Below are 17,115 nucleotides of genomic sequence, written 5' to 3'. Positions count from 1 at the left end.
CAGATTTTGAGCCTTCTGTGTAAATACAGCTCTGCCAATGTATCTTGATCATGACCTGCGGTGACCCCAGCTAACCCATTTAGATGCATCCAGCTCTACCTATGTCATCTCTCCCGCCTCTTTCCTTCCCATCCTCAATGCCCTCTCTCAGGATTTTGCCAATGCTCCGGCCTGCCAGCCCCACCTGTGGATGTAAAGCAGGCCCATGATTAATGATCTGAGAGAGAGGATGGTCAGCATGCAGGGGAGGGAGGAACCTCTGCGCTGCTCTCCAGTGCCACCTATTTGCTGAAGAGGCCACATGTGTATGTGTGTTCATGGGGATTTGCAGCGATGTGGTGGCCAGCAGATAAACCAAAGCCCCCACGATGGTGATTTGTCAACCCTGATTCTCAGTGCAGCCCAGGACCCAGAATTCCTGATTGGTATCTGAAGGCCCTGGCCTTAGTGTGTGCATGACCACTGGGGATTGAGGTGGATGGTACAGGTGTGAGGTTTGGGATGTCTGGTTCTGGATGAGATGGGAGGGAGGGAGCCATTCAGCTGAGTGAAACAATTGGGATGTAGGAGAGTTCTCTTGGAGTTGAAGGAGCGTCTCCTGTTGAAAGGACTTTGTAAGCAGTGTCCAATTGAAAGTGTTTCCAGTGGCTGAGAAGGTCTCAAGACTACGGCTGGCTTTGAGGTAGGATTTACAGAGGTGCTCTCCTGTGATTTTTACAGTCTTCCCTCATCCCTGTGGGGCAAACAGCCATAAAGTCTCTCTCCTTTTATTTTCAGTGGCTCATTGCAGTTAAGGAAAGGAAATGGAAGGAAGCTTCAGAGCTATTTAGATTGTATCAAATAGCCCCAGAGAGGGAGCGGGGGAGAGCATGAAGTAGCTGCGTGAGGGCCAGAGCTGTGATTCCAGTCCAATGCGGAGACCTGCGGAAGAGCTCTGTGTAGGCTCAAAAGCTTCTCTCTCACCCACAGAAGTTGGTCCAATAAAAGACATTCCCTCCCCACGTCGCGTCTCTGAGATCGACCACTGTCTGCCCTGACTCTGCTGAGCTGAAGAGACAGGCTACTTCTTGCTGGCTTAGGGCATGTCTTCACCGGCAATGTTAAAACACTGCCGTGGCAGCGCTTTAACGTGGCTTGTGTAGTTGCGGCAGAGCCCTGGGAGAGAGCTCTCCCAGCGCTCTAAAAACCCACCTCCACGAGGGGTGTAGCTCCCAGCACTGGGAGTGCTGCTCCCAGTGCTGGTGCACTGTCTATACTGGTACGTTACAGCGCTGAAACTTGCCGCGCCCAGGGGGGTGTTTTTTCTCCCCCCGAGCGAGAAAGTTGCAGCGCTGTAAAGTGCCAGTGTAGACAAGTTTTTAGAAGCTCTACGGTTGAGGCCAAATGGTGGACGTTGTGGTGGGGTTTGTGCGTAGCAGAGCCACCCCATCCTCAGGCCTCCATTTAAGAACTTGCTGTTTGCCCAACCATTTTGACCGACCATCCTTAGCTCCATGGGGTGTAAGTGCATGGTACCCACTAGGAGTAATGCAAACCAAAGAAGCTGCTTTACTTCTGTGTGTGTGTGTGTGTGTGTGTGTGTGTTGACTCTAACACTTTAAAAAAAACAAACCCCCAAAAAACGCTTGACTCAGTACAGAAAATCATCAGAAGTCTGTTCTGTTCCTTTTCTTCAGGTAGCTAAAAGCCTCACTTGTTTTGGCAGAAACCCTTTTATCTCTGAGTAGTCTGGATAACTTGGCAGCAGTAGAAGATGGAATGGCAGCTTTTGGCAGCTGGGTGCTGTATAATGCATTAAAGTTACAATACTTAGCCTTGATTTGAAAAGGCTGGCGGGGGATGGAGGGGGGAAGAGGAGGGGAGAGAACAGCGGGATGAAGATTTGCATAGACTGCCCTTCAAACACCTTTGGAATCCATCCTAAATGGTGTGCAGATGTTGATTTCCCCATTTTTCTGTCTGCTCTTTTCCTATCATGGTGGTGGGTGTGGGGAGAGGTGTGCTATGAATTGCTATTGCAAACCCCCCATGGTTACTTATACTTCCTGCTTGGAGATGTCTGGGAAGGTCTGTAGAGGAGCTAAGTATTTATTATATTGTTTTGGGGTTGATGTTTGAAAAAATTTGGTTTGTTTAGTCTGGAGAAGAGAAGACTAAAGGAGGGACATAAGTCTTCAAGTGCATAAAATGTTGTTATAAGAGGAGGGTGATAAATTCTTCTCCTTAACCACTGAGGATAGAGCAAGAAGTAATGGGCTTAAATTGCAGCAAAGGAGATTTAGGTTAGACATTAGGAAGAACTTCCTAACTGTAAGGGTAATTAAACACTGGAACAAATTGCTTGGGGAGGTTATGGAATTTGTGCCGATGGAGATTAGACATGTTAAACAAACATCTGTCAGGGATGGTCTATATAATTCTTTGTCCTGCCTCAGTACAGGGGACAGGACCTATTAAAGTCTCTTCCAGTCCTACATTTCTCTGATTCTAGAGGCATCTCTACACAGAGACATTGAGATTAAATGGTAATTAAAGAGAGTCATGTCCAAAAGTGCGTATAAACAAGAAAGCTATTTTTTTTTCCATAACCAAATTAAATTTTGTTGAGTTTGGGAGATTAGGAGGAGTTGTCCTTGCTCTTGTCTGGCCTCGTAGTGTTTCACATTGGAGATGGTGCTCCTTCCTTTCTCTCCAACGTTCATGCTTCTCCAACATCCTGCTGCAGAGCCACCTTGTTGCCAACTTTGAAATTGTTTGTACTGGGGAGACATTATCCCTTCCCTTTTCCCCTCCTTCACTGGTGTCCTAGAGTGCAAACTTGTTACTTCCTGTTACTCTACCCGCTATTACCTTACTGATTGGAGCTAGTATACATCCTCCAATGGCTGACCCTGTATTCATGCCCTTTTCTGCAATGTACCTGTGTCTACCCTTTTGATTCTACTTATTGCTCTTCTGGCCCTATTCCAACAAGCCAGTGCATTCATCAAAGCTAATTTCCCTTTTGCCTTGGCCCATCTCCCTGTTTCTCTCCAGCTGCATTTCTTTTAGCTTCTGTAAACCCTGTGCCCTAATCTCACACTCCTGTGCCTACTGCAGCCCTGCTGCTCCCTTGGGCACGAAGGAATTTGGTGCAAGGGGGAGAAGAAATAAACCACCCAGCAGATCTGTAGGATAGGGAAGTGAGCCAAGTACCATATTAAGGGCTCTTAAAAACCCTGAGGCAGCCAAATAACTTCAAAGTAGGGATGGGATGGAACCTGATGTGAAGTATTGTGATTGCTTTATTCATACTATGGATTTCTCTAGCATCTGAGGATCTCAAACCACTTAATTAAGTCTCACAGGGCAGCATTGTTATCCCCATTTTACAGATGTAGATAAGTGATGTGTGTCCAAGGGCCCAGTGCAAAATCCTGAACCCAGGTCTTCAAGCTCGCATCCCACTGATTCAGCCATAAGTCCACCATTTCTCTACAGGCCAGTGGTGTAGTGGGGCCAGATTATGATGGAACAGCACTTTTGTCACATGGAGGATGCCATTTTAGAACAAAATGGTGTTCTCCGCACAGTGTGTCCTCCAGTAGATGACCATTCAGGTCTACATCAGGGTTTTATAGCTGTTCTTGGCAGCATGGAGAGATTCTGCTTTTTCCTAATTTAGGCATTTTGATGTAAATCAACTTTTTATTAAAAAATAAATTTTCTGTTTAGGAAGCATCAGAACTGGGAGAAATGCAATGTGAGAAGGGAAGGGAATTTGTTGAAGGTTTGTGTATTCAGCCACTGAAATAATTTTTAGATCACCATTTATTTGTTTGTTTTAACATTTAAATGTTCCTCTCATAGGTTGGTTTGTTTTAGACATTTATAATGTGCCCATCAGCAACTACATCTCGGCACACTGACAAGTTACAAATGAAATTCCAGTTTCTAATGATGGTCAACAAAACCTTTTTGACCCATTAATCTTTGTGAAATCATCATTAGAATAAGAATACAGGCAGAAAATCTACTTACCCATTTTTTTACCTTGATGGCTGATGTGAATGAAAAACTATTGATAATTTACTTGCCTGCTGGGGAAAAAAAATAGTAGCCACCCACGGCAAGGAGATTAACTAGAGGCTGGTAATTCCTGCCCCTCCCCTCCCTGGTATCTTAGCAATAAATACTTTCCAAGCTACTGATCTGCAAGAACTAAAGACCAGACTGGAGAAGGAAGCATTTGAGAAATGTCCTGGCCCTTGTGAGGGAATAGTGTAGATTGGAGCCAACCTGGTGCAGCTAAGAGCTATGCAAGCCTTTATAGCACTGTTTGGTTTGGTTTTCTAGTCTTGTTCAGGAATAATATCTGAGCCACAAATGCTCATGTGAAAATGTGCATGCATGATGGGGTTGTGCTGTTACTCCCATGGAGCATGTGATGGTAGCCCCTTGGAGGAGAGAGTATTTCAGGTTGCTCAACCATGATCATTCTGATCAGTGAAAGAGTAGCATTGGTAACCATCCAGTCGATCTCTGCTGGTATGGTGGTGGCGTTGGGGCTGGGGGAACGAAAAGAATGGGTAATTCCAAGGTGTGTGTGTAGGTGATGGAGAGATGAGTGGAGGTAGGTATTCTAGTGTTGGGGCTAAATCTCCTTCTGGGGCTTGAGAGTAGATTCAAATGGCAGCTCATATCACAGGTGATCATGATGCTGGTCTAACTTCAGTCCCAGCTGGATGCTGAGGTACAATTCTTTTAAAAAAAATAATCCTACCGCTGATTCATTGCTTGGGGGGTGAGGGAGGGAGACCAGGACTGAGGTGCATCTGCAGAGCTGTTGGAGGGAGATAGCTTGCACTGCGCCCACCAACAGTGCAAGTCCTTTACTTTTTCTCAAGCACTAAAACTCCCCCTAACTCAGGGGGTAGAGTTGGCTTTTGCTTGATGATTATCTCACCATCAAACCTGAAAACTTCAATTCAAATCCCGAAAGCTCCTGGAAGGCTGGAAGTTCTGAGACATGTGTTATTGGTCCCAGCTATTGGGCAATAGCTGCAGTGGTTTCAATTACAATATGAAAGCTAACAGCTGGGGTTTAAAGGAGTTTGATAGTGCAGTCTTGAGTTGTGACACTTCGAATTGGGATTTGCGTCTGTTCTAGCTCAATGTGGGGGGCAGGTTTCTCCCTCCTAAGTAAACGCATATCTCTTTCATGATCTCTCTGCTAGTGGCCTGTGTCTCTTTAAACACTGGAGAAGTTGTGCTCAGCAAAGACAGATTGAAGCTTTTAGGACTAATTAGACTTCAAAGAAAAACTGCCTGAGCCACAAGTGAGAGGGGAGGAAATGGAGTAGCTGAAGGATTCCTTTAAAGGAGAATAAAAATAAACCCCAGACAGGAAGGAAAGCCCGATAGGGTCTGAATCTGATCTGCAATCCCACAAGTCTCGCTCTGGGGACCTTCTCCATTCAGGAGCTACAAAGAGAGAGACCCTCTGTCCAAGGCTTTGTCTACACTACACATTCTGACCTCCAGTTAAGATCTAGGGTAAAATGCAAACGTTAGAATCTGGGAACAAATGCTTGGGGAATATCCATTCTTGCCTTTACAAACGGGTTAACCGTGGCCTGATCTACACTTAAGATGAAGGTCGACATAGTTACAGTTCTCAGAGGTGTGAAAAATCCATGCTGCTAAGTGCCATAGGGTTGCCGACCTAACCCTCCGTGTCAGTGCAGCTAGGTCAATGGGAGAATGCTTCTGTCGATCTAGCTAGTGTTGCTCAGGGAAGTGGTGTTCGTACACCCTTGGGAAAACCCCCTTCTGTCAGTGTAGGCTGTATCTACACTACAGGTTTATGCTGCCACAGTTACGGCAACCTAGCTATACCAATATAGTCTCCGTGCTGTAGACGTACCCTTTGTTCAACAGTCAAGTTACATCTACATTACAGAGCCTATACCACCATAGCTGTAGCCCCTAGTGTAGAAGCAGCGTATGCTGACAGGAGGAGGTTTTCTGTCGGTGTAGGAATACCACCTCCCCGAACAATGTTAGCTACTTCAACAGAAGTGGTCTTCCATCAGCCTAGCTGCATCTACACTGGGGTTTTTGCTGACATAATTCTGTGGTTTTTTTTCCACACCCCTGCCTGACATAGCGATGCCAATGTAACTGTTCATTGTAGGCCACAGATTGCTTTTCCCTACTTCCCACAAATTAAAACCCACTCTAACTCCCTCCACTCCCCTTCTTTTTGCAAGCACACACCCTCTTTTGGGGTCTGAGGCCAGGTTATTGGCAGGAACTGGTTATTGACAACTCAAGCAAACTAATATCTGTCCTTGCTTCTTCCTACTCTCCTGCTCACCCCCATCTCCTCCTCCCCATTCCAGTTCCTGGTCTCTTATGTGCTTGCAAAGCTCCATGTGCCCCTTAAGCTCACAGGCCAGTATTTGCAAATTGCATAATAGCAAATTGTTGATTCTGGTGCCTTGATTCAAAATATAGCTGACTTTCCCCAGGATTTTCAGGAATTGGGAATTGAGCCCTCGGTCTTTTGTCGTCAACTTCTTTGCTATAGATTACAAAAAGGGTGAAACAGAGCGATTAGGGGTAGGGGGAGAACAGCTGGAAGACCCCTGCACAGGGTCATGTTTTGAGGCTACTACATCCATTGCAGTCTGTTGGGAGAGGACCACCCTCTGGGAGTGCAGAAACAGACAAAAACCCATGACCACATGTATGCTGATCTTGTTTGGCAGCTGAACTGTAAAGATGAGACTTGGGAGACAGAACTCAGCATGTTAATCTCCAAAACCACAGTGGCTGTTTGTACCTTTTGATTTAGCAATGGTTAGATGCCTGGGAGGGGTAGCACTTCTCGTGTGCTCTGAAGTGATACAAGCCATTCTACCACCTCCTGGACACGCACAGCAACACCCTGGATAAGTGAAGAGACATAAGGACACATCTGGTTGGGGAATTTGATCGGATTTTTCTTATGTTGGGCAGGAGTATGGAAAAACGCACCCCTAAGCACCATAGCTGTGCCGACCTATCCCACAGTGTAGATGCATCTATATCAATGCAAGAATGCTTCCGTCGCCCTCATTACCGTCGCTCAAGTAGGTCATGCAGGCTGCATCTATACTCTGGGCTTATGTCGGCATAGCTGTGGTGATCTATTTATGCCCATGTTGTTTCCACAGTGTAGACATGCCCTTAGTAATTTCAAATGTGCATCTCTCCAAAAGTATGCTTGGTGGGTTGAGGGGAGGTTCTTCTGTGTGGGCAAGGGGGTTCTTGGCAATTCCAGTCTTTGCTTACATTGAGGATAGATTCTGATCAGTTGATTTGAGGGAAATGATGTCTGATGGAACAGCCTTGATAACTTGCACTGCTCTTGTTCCTCTTTCTCACTGTAGGGAAGATCCTCTTCCGCAGAAGCCACATCCGGGATGTTGCCGTCAAGCGTCTGATCCCTATTGATGAATACTGCAAGGTAAAGGGAGTTTTCTGTCTTAAACTGAAGACTTCTAGCCTGTGATATAGGCATGATTTGAGCTGGTCCTTCTCTGTTGGTGATACCGGTTCCATTTCTGGGAGGGGGCAGCACATGGTGTTGCACTTAATTGTGCACTTCCACCAGCAGTAGCTTGTGCTAACGTACCACCTCCTGCCATGAAATTAGCTGGTGGCCTTGGGTCTGGTGCCGCGCATCCATTCCATGCAGGTGTAAAAACATTCCATGGGTACCATCTCAGACATAGGGGTCAGTGCTGTGGTTTTGGAGGCCTAGAGATTGCAGCGTGGTAGTGACCTAGTTGCTCACCATGCACTCTCCACTCTAGTTCTCCTTAATTTTATTAATTTTTTTTTTAAATCCCTTCTCAGGCTACAAACGAGAAGCAAATGGCCTGGTAGGGGCTCTGGTGGCTAATGGTTAAATTCACTAGCTAGCCTATCCTGTTGGTTTCAAATGTTATTACTATTGAGCAGAGTCCAGTCCTTATCCTTAGAAGATGGGTCTCCGTCACAGAACTGGTACTGTCTCTAGCTTCGGGGATAACAGAGGGTTCTGTGCAGTGGACTGAGATATGTTGGCAGAGCTGCGTGGGGTGCCCAGCACCGGAGCATCTTACTCTTAGGGCACCATGGAACTTTATACAATAATGTTAAAACTCATCTGTGCATGAGGTGAAGCTTTTTCAGGCATCAGCTGAAGACCGTGGAACAAACCCCCAGAGGAACTAAGGACCTTCCGCTCTAAGTGCAAGATGTATTTCTTTGAACATGCCTTCTCTAAACATAATCGTGTGTGTGTGTGAAATAAAAGTTCCAGAACAAAACACTCAACTGCATACACCTCTCCCCCGGCGAGAAGATGAGAGAACAAACCCAACACAGGTGTTAGTAGCTTTGTTTAATGCCCTCCTGCTCCGTGCTCCAATACTATGGGGTTGAGCGCAGCATAAGAGCCAGAATAGAATAGAATTGCAGGGGATGATACAGGTTAGGACTCAGGTGCATTGACCAGAGCTCTGAGGGAGGGACCCTGGGACTGGAATTGCAAGGGGTGCTGAAGGTCAAGACCAAGACGCATCAGCAAACATGTCTGGAGGCATAGCACTGGGCTAACGTGCTGCAGCTCAGAACTGCTGAGGTGCATTAGCTGCATTACTGCAGGGTAACAGGCAGGATTGGAACAGCAGAGGTGAAGCACAGGTAGCCTTGAGGCATATTGCCAAAGCTGGGGAGGTCGGGGGAAGCTTACACGGCAACTGGCTGGCTCTTGCTGGTGTGATCAGTCCCCTGTTTTCAGGGACACTAAAGTGTGCCAGCTACATAGACACACGCTTGCCCATAAATTTAATTTTAGGGAGGAAAAAAGTCCCTAAGTGATAAGAGGCTGCAGCTGTCTGTTTGGAACGATGCAGTTAATGGCATAAAATATAATTAATCCATTTGACTTAATAAATGGGACATAATGGCTGATGTTATATGACCCACTTAGACAACAGCTTTCTCCTCCTCCAGTTAATGCATTGCCAGGTAATAAAGTGTGCACTAAGCCTGGCCTTCCAGTTCCTGCTACTTAACTGTGAAGCTGCTAGAGGGGTGAGGGGCTAAGCCATCATAGAAGTGTGCATGGCAGAGTCGGCCCATGCTATTACCATGGGTGTCTCAACCAAAGTCCCTGCTGTCCCTGGCATTTCTGTTATTTTGGGCTGACTTCACATTCACCACCACAGTGGGAGTATAATATACACTCTCAGCAAAAAAAAAAAAAATCCCTGAGTTTGCTGTGGTTAGGGTGGTGTTTAGTGAGTACTGAGCATTACGGGAACACAGCTTAACCGGATCCCCCACAAAATACTAGATAATATCTTGTCCTTTGTTTTGTCTCTCCTGGGAGAGACGTGGGGCGGCGCCGTTCCCTGAGAAAGCTCTGCAAATCCTCCTCTCTTGGCTGCAAAGAAGGCCGGTGAAATCCTGGACTGAAAACATGCAAAGGCATCGCCCCACCAAGCAGGAAGAGAATAGTCCCTCTTTATAAAGCCACAGTCCAGCTGCACCCAGAATTACTCTCTTGCTAGCAGAAAGAGCTTAACAGATTGGAGGGAGGTCAAAGAAGAGTAGCAAAAATGATCAGGGTGCTGGTGAGAATGATTCCTAAAGTCAGATTTAAAAGAGCTAAATACAGTGTATTCTCATCCCGTTTCCTCCGTGTCCTACACTAAATAACCCTTTCCTCTGTGTTGGTGGTAATATTAGTAAGTTTGAGAGAGAAAATGTTGGCTGAATATCTGGTAAAAGAGTTGTGACTGAGGGATCCTCTCCCAAGCCCGGTCGCTTGGGAGTCTTAAAATGAAACTGGACAGAGCTCTAGAAAATGCCCTTCAGACTGCAGTCATGCATCAACCCCTGTAAAATGGCTCATCCATCTGAATAGGTCATTTCCTATCTGTCTTTTCTGAATAACCTTTCCCTGCCGGTCTCCTCACTCCAACCACCATGCTCCAAGCCAGACAAAATTGGATGGGTTTCTCTTTGGAGCCTGTTCTTCAAATTGCCCTTAAGAATGAGTTGTGTGGCTGAACGTATCGCCTCGATAGTGCTCCCAGCCTCTCCCAGCCTGGTGGAGGGCAATGAATCCTCTCAGTCTCCTACATGGCAGGGCTGTGCACTAATCATAAGGCAGATGGCCCTTGATTTCCATCCTCCTAGGACAAGCTGTGTTTTACTGCCATCATTTCCAATGCAGTAAGGGTGGAACCTTCTCTGGACTGGGGCTGGTCACTTTACCAGGGTCTGAGGGATTCTGCATAGAGCACAGGGAATGGAGTCCTGTGAGCAGCACCTCAGTGGAAATGTTGCCAGCAGAAAACCTGAACAGTTGCCTGCACCCACAATCTCCGGAGTGGACAGTTGTTTCTATATCCCATTTCTTATGCTGGCTGGCATGCTGTCTCAATTCCTTGTCAGGCAGTATCACCCCCACTGCTTGGTGGCTCTGCCTGTCCTGGCTGTGGTGGTGATCAGTGTCTGTGCAATGGCAGGCCTAGAGTTGCCAACCCTCCCAGTTTGGCCAGAAGCCTCCCGGAATCGGGCTCAAGCTCTCATAGGCTACTGAAGCCAATCTGGGAGATTTTAGGCTGCTAAAAGTCCTGTTGTGCAGTGGGGCTAAGGCAGGATCCCTATCTACCCTGGCTCCATGCCGCTCTCTGAAGTGGCTGGAATGTCCGGCAGCGGCTGCTAGGAGGAGGTGTGGCCAGGGGGGTCTCTGCGTGCTGCCCCTGCTCCGAATGCTGACTCTGCAGCTCCTATTGGCCAGGAACGGGGAACTATGCCCAATGGGAGCTGCGGGAGTGGTGCTTGCAAGCAGGGGCAGCATGCATAGCTGCCTGGCTGCCCGTGAGACTAGGGGCCACTGCCAGACATGCTGCTGCTTCCGGGAGCCGCCTGAGGTAAGCACTGCCTGGCTCCGGAGCCTGCACCGCGAATCCCCTCTTGCATCCCAACCCCATGCCCCAGCCCCCTCCCACACCCAAACTCCCTCCCGGAGCCCACACACCAAACCCCCTCCCACACCCCAACCCGCTGCCCCAGGCTCAGCCCAAAGCCCTCTCCCACACTCCGAACTCCTCAGCCGCACCCTGTCCTGCACCCCAAACCCCTGCCTCAGCCTGGTGAAAGTGAGTGAGGGTGGGGGAGAGCAAGTGATGAGGGAGTGGGGCTGGAGGGAGTGGGAGTGGGGCCTTGGGAAAGGGGTGGGGCAGGGGTGTGGCCTTGGGCAGAGGGCGGGCAAGAGTATTTGGGTTTGTGCAATTAGACAGTTGGCAACCCTAGGCAGACCTGTTTCGGGAAGGGCTATGGGGGCAGAGCAGACAGGTCAATAAATACTCAGGTCTGCCTCTGGGAGCAGCCTGGGGTGCTGCACGCAGGGCTATGTTCCTGGTGCAGGGGCGAGCTGAGGTTCTTATGGTTTTGTTCGTACCCCTGTCTCAGGGCCCTTGGTGTGATGGGTGTGGCTGAGGGAGGATTGTGGGTACAAAGCTGAGGATTGTCTGTCAGTCATATATCAGGGTGGGCCCTGCTTCCAAACCTTCTTTCTGTGATATCATGTCACTCTTCAGTTCCCCCCCCCACCTTCCCAACAATGAGCACTGTACAGCTACATGTGTCCCCTTTGCCTACGTATGTATTACAGAGCCCTAGCCAAGTCTTCCTCCCCTCCAGCCTCAACTGGGCTGAGACAGTAAGAGAAATGATGTGTGTGGTCCAAAGGAAATGGTGCTATTCTAGGCACCATCCCCTCCACCTTCTGCAGAGACCATGACATTATTGCTCACTCTCATTCTCTCACACTTGGCAAGTCCCACTTCTAAAATGTGTGTTGCTGCAGCCGGCTTCCTGGGAGGGAGGGGGAAAGATGCAGTGCCGCTCATTAACTCCAGCCACCACAGTTGTCGTCTGATGATAACACTAACAAAAACTCTCCAGCCCCTGCTCTAGGTGTTTGTGGGCTCCCCTTCTGCCACTGAGACAACCTCTTCTTGAGTAGCTGTTGCTCAGCAGAGGGTTTCTGAGAGACGGAGGACTCTACAGATCGCTGAAGTGCTGATGGGGCCCTATGATTCCAGGGCCCTGAACCTAACCAGAAGCATCAAAGCCAGGCCCTGTTGCCTTGAAAGACATGAACTACTTGTACCTTTCAGTGGGGCTGGGGCTCTCTGCACACAGGACAGTGATGAGCTTTGGGGAGTCTCAGCCAGGCCTTAGCTTGAAGGATGGCTATTTTGATGGGTAGGCAATTGTTACAGGGACTCTAAGGATACCCTAGCTGGTGGGGACGAACGGTTATAATGGCAAAGGTAGCCTGGATTGCAGGTCAACATCTGCTTATTTCCCCTTTGCACCCTGTCATCTTACCCAGAGATGCAGCAGCTGAAACCGGAGGCTGTAAGTGACTTACTCCATTCTGGTGCATTGTGACATTCAATATAGCGCTCACTACAGTTCTGTGGATCATGGTGCCTGTTTCTTCTAGCAGCCTTTCCTGTATTTGCCCGGCTGTTCACACACTGAAGGTCGCTCCTCCCAAATCCTTTCAGACGCTGGGACTAGTCTCTAGCTTTGTGTTCTCAATTTCTTTGTTTCATTCACAGGCTCTGATCCAGCTGCCACCCTACATCTCTCAGTGTGAAGAGGTTCTTCAGTTCTTCGAGACGAGACCCGAAGACCTGAATCCCCCCAAAGAGTAAGTTGGTTACAACAAGCTAGTCGGGCTGCTCTGCAGAATTGCTGTGGTGGTGGTCGCGTCCCCTGCCACAGATAAAACCCCCTTGAGCACTGTGACGTTCAGAAGAGGCTCTGAGATCCATGAACAAATCCCCAACCTGCCTGTGAATGTAATGTTGAAGAAAGGTGCTGGTTTGAGATCCCTGGAGAGTGAAGTTCTTTGTTTAGTCTCAGAACTGGGACCATGCAAGCTTTGTTCACACACTGCTCCCTACCAGTGTGCCTCAGCCCTCCCCTGGAATGTCCACTGCTAGTGATGAGGTGGAAGCGTTTTCTCCAGGAGCTGCTGAATCCTTGGCCTCAGGGCTGAATTTGCCAGCCCAGAGGCCACTTCATGCTAATAGTGGTGCTGGGTTTTCTGATCGACACTTGGGAAACTCAAACTCTTTTCCTGTAGGAAGTGCCAAGCAGGCATCAGACAGGAGCAACTTCCAGTTATTAATGATCTCTGCTTAGAGCGAAAGACTCCCTTTGCCAGTCCCCTGAGCCATCCACAGCAATGCCTGACTCTTGCTTTCCACTGGAAACAAGGAACATGTGCTGGGATTCTTGCGTGTCTTACGCAACCCTGTGTAGTTACTAGTCTTGTGACTATGAGATACTTGTTCCAGCCCCTATTAATCACCCGGAGCATAAATACGAACACTAGCCTCCCTCTCTTGTCCTGTTGCTGTCTCTCCTTAGATTGTGTTTGTAGCTCTACTTAAGGTTGAGCAATGGAGGAAGATGGACTGATTGTGCAAGAAAAGGCAGTAAAATAATTTGACATTGTTTTGCATTGCATGGCGGGTCGGGGGATTAAAAGGATTTTGTTTTCTCTGTGAAGGAACATTGAGTTTTTCATATCTCCTGTTAAGTGCTGTGCTTGTTTCTTTCGTAACTTCCCCCAATCTTTAGCTTATTTATTTCTTTTTCTCCTTGGCCTCCTGTTTTTATTTTCTTTTCCTGTCATCATTCCTTCCCCAGCCAGCAGACACTTGATTAGATTGGTCTGAGGGCCCCAGAGTCCATTAACTAATAGCTTGCTGTCAGCTGGCATTCCCATCCAGCCTGCCCAAGCTATTGTTCACCAGTTAACCTTTCACCCCTTCGGTCATCCATCAGCTAATGGAGCAGCATGGGAGTGAGTGAGAGACCTTAGAAGACTGATTTGCATGAGCAGTATCTCATGAACATCTAGGAGTCTGCTGGGGCAAGGGGCTTGGGATTCCTAATGTTCCTGGTGTTGGGAGGACGGGGTGGTCTATGTGATTGTTCCAATATTGACACGTTCTAATATGGACAGTTTATAAATAAAGTCAGGACTCTCTGGATGGCGTTTGATTGTCAAATCCACGGAATGAACCTGTTGATGAAACATGCACACAGATGGTGGCTTAGGGTGTGCATGAGGATTGTCATCCCCCTTTCTTCTTTTATCACCCCATTATCCACCCTAGCCTGATCTGTGGGGTATGAACGTGGCGTAGGGTCTGGAGGCTGTCACAAAAACCAGGGGCCAATTCAAATATATAGAACCCCAGGACACACATCTTAAAAAAAGCTGAAACAGTGTGGAGTGGCAGCTCCTTAAAAGGAGCTTTGTCTCCCACGTTAGCACCCCAGCTGACTCTGCTCTGGAGGTATTGCTCCTGCAGGCCTGGCATGTAAAGATCTCTCCCCTGCTCCAAACTTTCTTCTTCTCTGCACCTGATGTATGCTCATTTGAGGGAGCTAAACAAGAAGGAAAACAAAGGGACTGACTGAAATGTAAACCAAAGCTGCATGCTTTGGCGTTGGGGCCGGGCTAAGACTCTACCTTTTGGAGTGTCCCTTGCAGCGCCCTGGTTTGTGTGCATCTCCCAGCACCTATACACAGCCCCACTCACACGTGGCACATGCCGCGTGTGTTTGCTTGCATTTGTAAAGGTTTGGCTGTTGCAGCAAGTGCCAGATTAACTGCTCTTGGTGCCGTGCAGTTTGGGAGTGAGGTTGCAGTCGTGCTGTATTTTGAGCTGTTGTAGAATTAGCCGATGCAGCATGGTCACTTCTCCCCATGTGTTGTCCTTTCATGGGGAGGAGAAGAGGGCTTTTTCAATACTAAGAATGGCTTAACAGACCTCTCCTGGCCCGATCGCTTCCAGCAGTGAGCTACTTTGGTGTCTCAAGGACGTCTCTGTTGTGTTTCATATCCCAGCCTGAATGCTCCAGGGGCATTTATTACCTACAATTCAAAATGTTAATGAATAAAAGTCCTTGAGGCTCTCCTCTGGTGAGATTGGTGGGAGCCATTTTGCCAGCCCCACGTGGACAGGCTGCCAGGTTGCCAATAGCGATATAAAATCCATGACAGACGGCTGGGGTGGATCCAATATAGTGGTGTGCCTGGGGTTTGGCGGATGTCATTGTTCATAAAAGAGATAAATACTTTCTATGGGAAGTTGAAAGGGAGCCAGGCCATGAAAGGAATAAGAAGAGGGCTTTTTATGCAGTGGCGGTTGGAAGGCAAAAAATGGATAGGTCAGCACACTCTATGCCAAGCAAAGCAGTCATTCTAGTGGCACCACTGGCCCCCTGATTTCCTACCCCCTCCCCTCTGCAGCCTCTGGCTGAGGGAAAGTCCCCTTCTGCTCTCATTAATGGGTCGGCGCCTGTTCCTGCTCCCATGGCAGAACTCACATTTACTTCAATGGGAGCATGGTCTGGTGGGAGGAGAAGCTCTGGAGTCTTTGGGGCTGCATGTGGCATCTACCTTCCTGGTTCTCTGGGCAGGGATAGAGATCCACCTACTTCATACCACCCACAGACCTGGAGCCAAATTTTAGTGCGGGTGTCAGCAGGTACATTTCCATGAAGCTGGATCTTCTCATGCTAGTGGTGAATTTAGTCACTGCAGAGGGTAGCATTTTGGGATGGAAGGAGGTTGTGTGACTATCCCTCCATCTATCCGTTCGTAACCTCCTGTAGTTTGTGCTCTTCTCATTGCTGCCTTTGGTGAGTGTGTTCTCCACATTCAGGAGTTGCTTCTGAATCCCCATAGACCTCTTCTACACGAGATATTTATTCCATACAATTTCCCACGATTGCCTCCAGGGATGCAGCTCCAGTAGTGGCAACTGTGATGGGAACACTAATGTTGACAGGCCTCTGGTGGCTGCCAGCCACTAACCACTGTTTATTCTAAACCTTCCTTAATCTGTGGCTCAGACCCTGGGGCCTGCTCTGCACACATGATCCCATCGCTGGCAGGAGCAAAAGTGGAAAATTGCGTGAGTGGGGAAAAGAAGCTAGTGTAGAAACGGCCATAGTACCCATCCCTCTCTCTTCCCCCACTCCATTTCTTCCAGTTGGACACTGGGACAAAGCCTGAAGTGGAGCCTGGTGGAGCTCTCTAATAGTTTGGAGGAGGTGAAGCGATTGAGTTTTTACCCCTATGTGCTAGCTACCCCCTTTCATACTGTGGAGGGACCATTCCTAATGGTGAGAAGGGAGTTGAGTCCCCATTGCCCATCCACTACTTGGAGCCTCTGGACTGAGACCCACCCTACTTATTTCACGTATGATTCTGCCCAGTGAAATGAGTGAAGGGAAGGTGGCTGTAGCTCTGGGTCCCAAGGGATTGTTTGGGGCTGGGAGGAGGAGCCAATCAGGACAGAAGGAACTCATGCGCCATGACAAAATAAATGCTTTGCAGGCCTAGCAACACATGGATTGTGGAGAAGTGGGTTTTTCTCTTAATTGTTAGGATGGAAATCCTGTTGAAACTGCAGCCCTCGAAAGAGGCAAGTCATTGGATTCTTGTACCCGGAGCATGTCGTGAGAACTGCGATGGCCTCTGGGCTGGGTAGGTGGGGATTAGTCTTTCCTCATTTGAAAGAGCTTTCTGGTGGTATAAGAGAGTTCCCATAGTGAGGCTGGGAAAGTCCTGGGCAGGAAGCCATTGCTGAGTTAAGGCATTCAGCTGCTAACGATCCTCGCCAGCTGAACCTCAAGGCTCCAACATGCAAGAGCCTGGTTAACTCTACAGTGAAGAAATACCCGAAGTGATTGTTAAAATAATCCCCTGCTCTGTACAAAGGGGAAGCATCGGGGGAAAAGTTTAGTCACCCTGCTAGCTTTCCATCCATGCTCTCAAGAACCCTCATGTCTCCTGGCCAAATCTAATAGACAAGCAAGGGGGCATCCGCAGTCAGGGTCCGTTCTCTTGGGTGTTCTGATATCCCAGTAATATTCATGAGGGGAGACTTTCACTCTTAAAGAGACACTATCAATCTTCATAGACATGAAGTGATCCATTTCCTCTACCCCTTCTCTCTAACGTTATCTTTGGGAGGTAAAGAGGAT

General features: G+C 48.2%; 1 protein-coding gene across 2 annotated transcripts in view; it reads left to right on the top strand.

Annotated features, from left to right (window-relative positions):
- Nucleotides 1-17,115, top strand: part of SH3PXD2B (SH3 and PX domains 2B) — a 118,942-nt gene that overhangs the window by 67,768 nt on the left and 34,059 nt on the right. For both annotated transcript variants that reach the window (XM_084637428.1, XM_084637427.1), the window contains exons 4-5: nucleotides 7,416-7,492; nucleotides 12,660-12,751. In XM_084637428.1, the coding sequence (XP_084493554.1) occupies nucleotides 7,416-7,492; nucleotides 12,660-12,751 (169 nt within the window). The remainder of the gene's footprint in view (nucleotides 1-7,415; nucleotides 7,493-12,659; nucleotides 12,752-17,115) is intronic.

This window comes from Lepidochelys olivacea (assembly GCF_965140295.1).
Source record: "Lepidochelys olivacea isolate rLepOli2 genome assembly, chromosome: 8".
Taxonomy (NCBI): Eukaryota; Metazoa; Chordata; order Testudines; family Cheloniidae; genus Lepidochelys; species Lepidochelys olivacea.
Note: the sequence above shows the minus strand (reverse complement) of the source record. Positions and strands in the feature narration are given on the sequence as shown.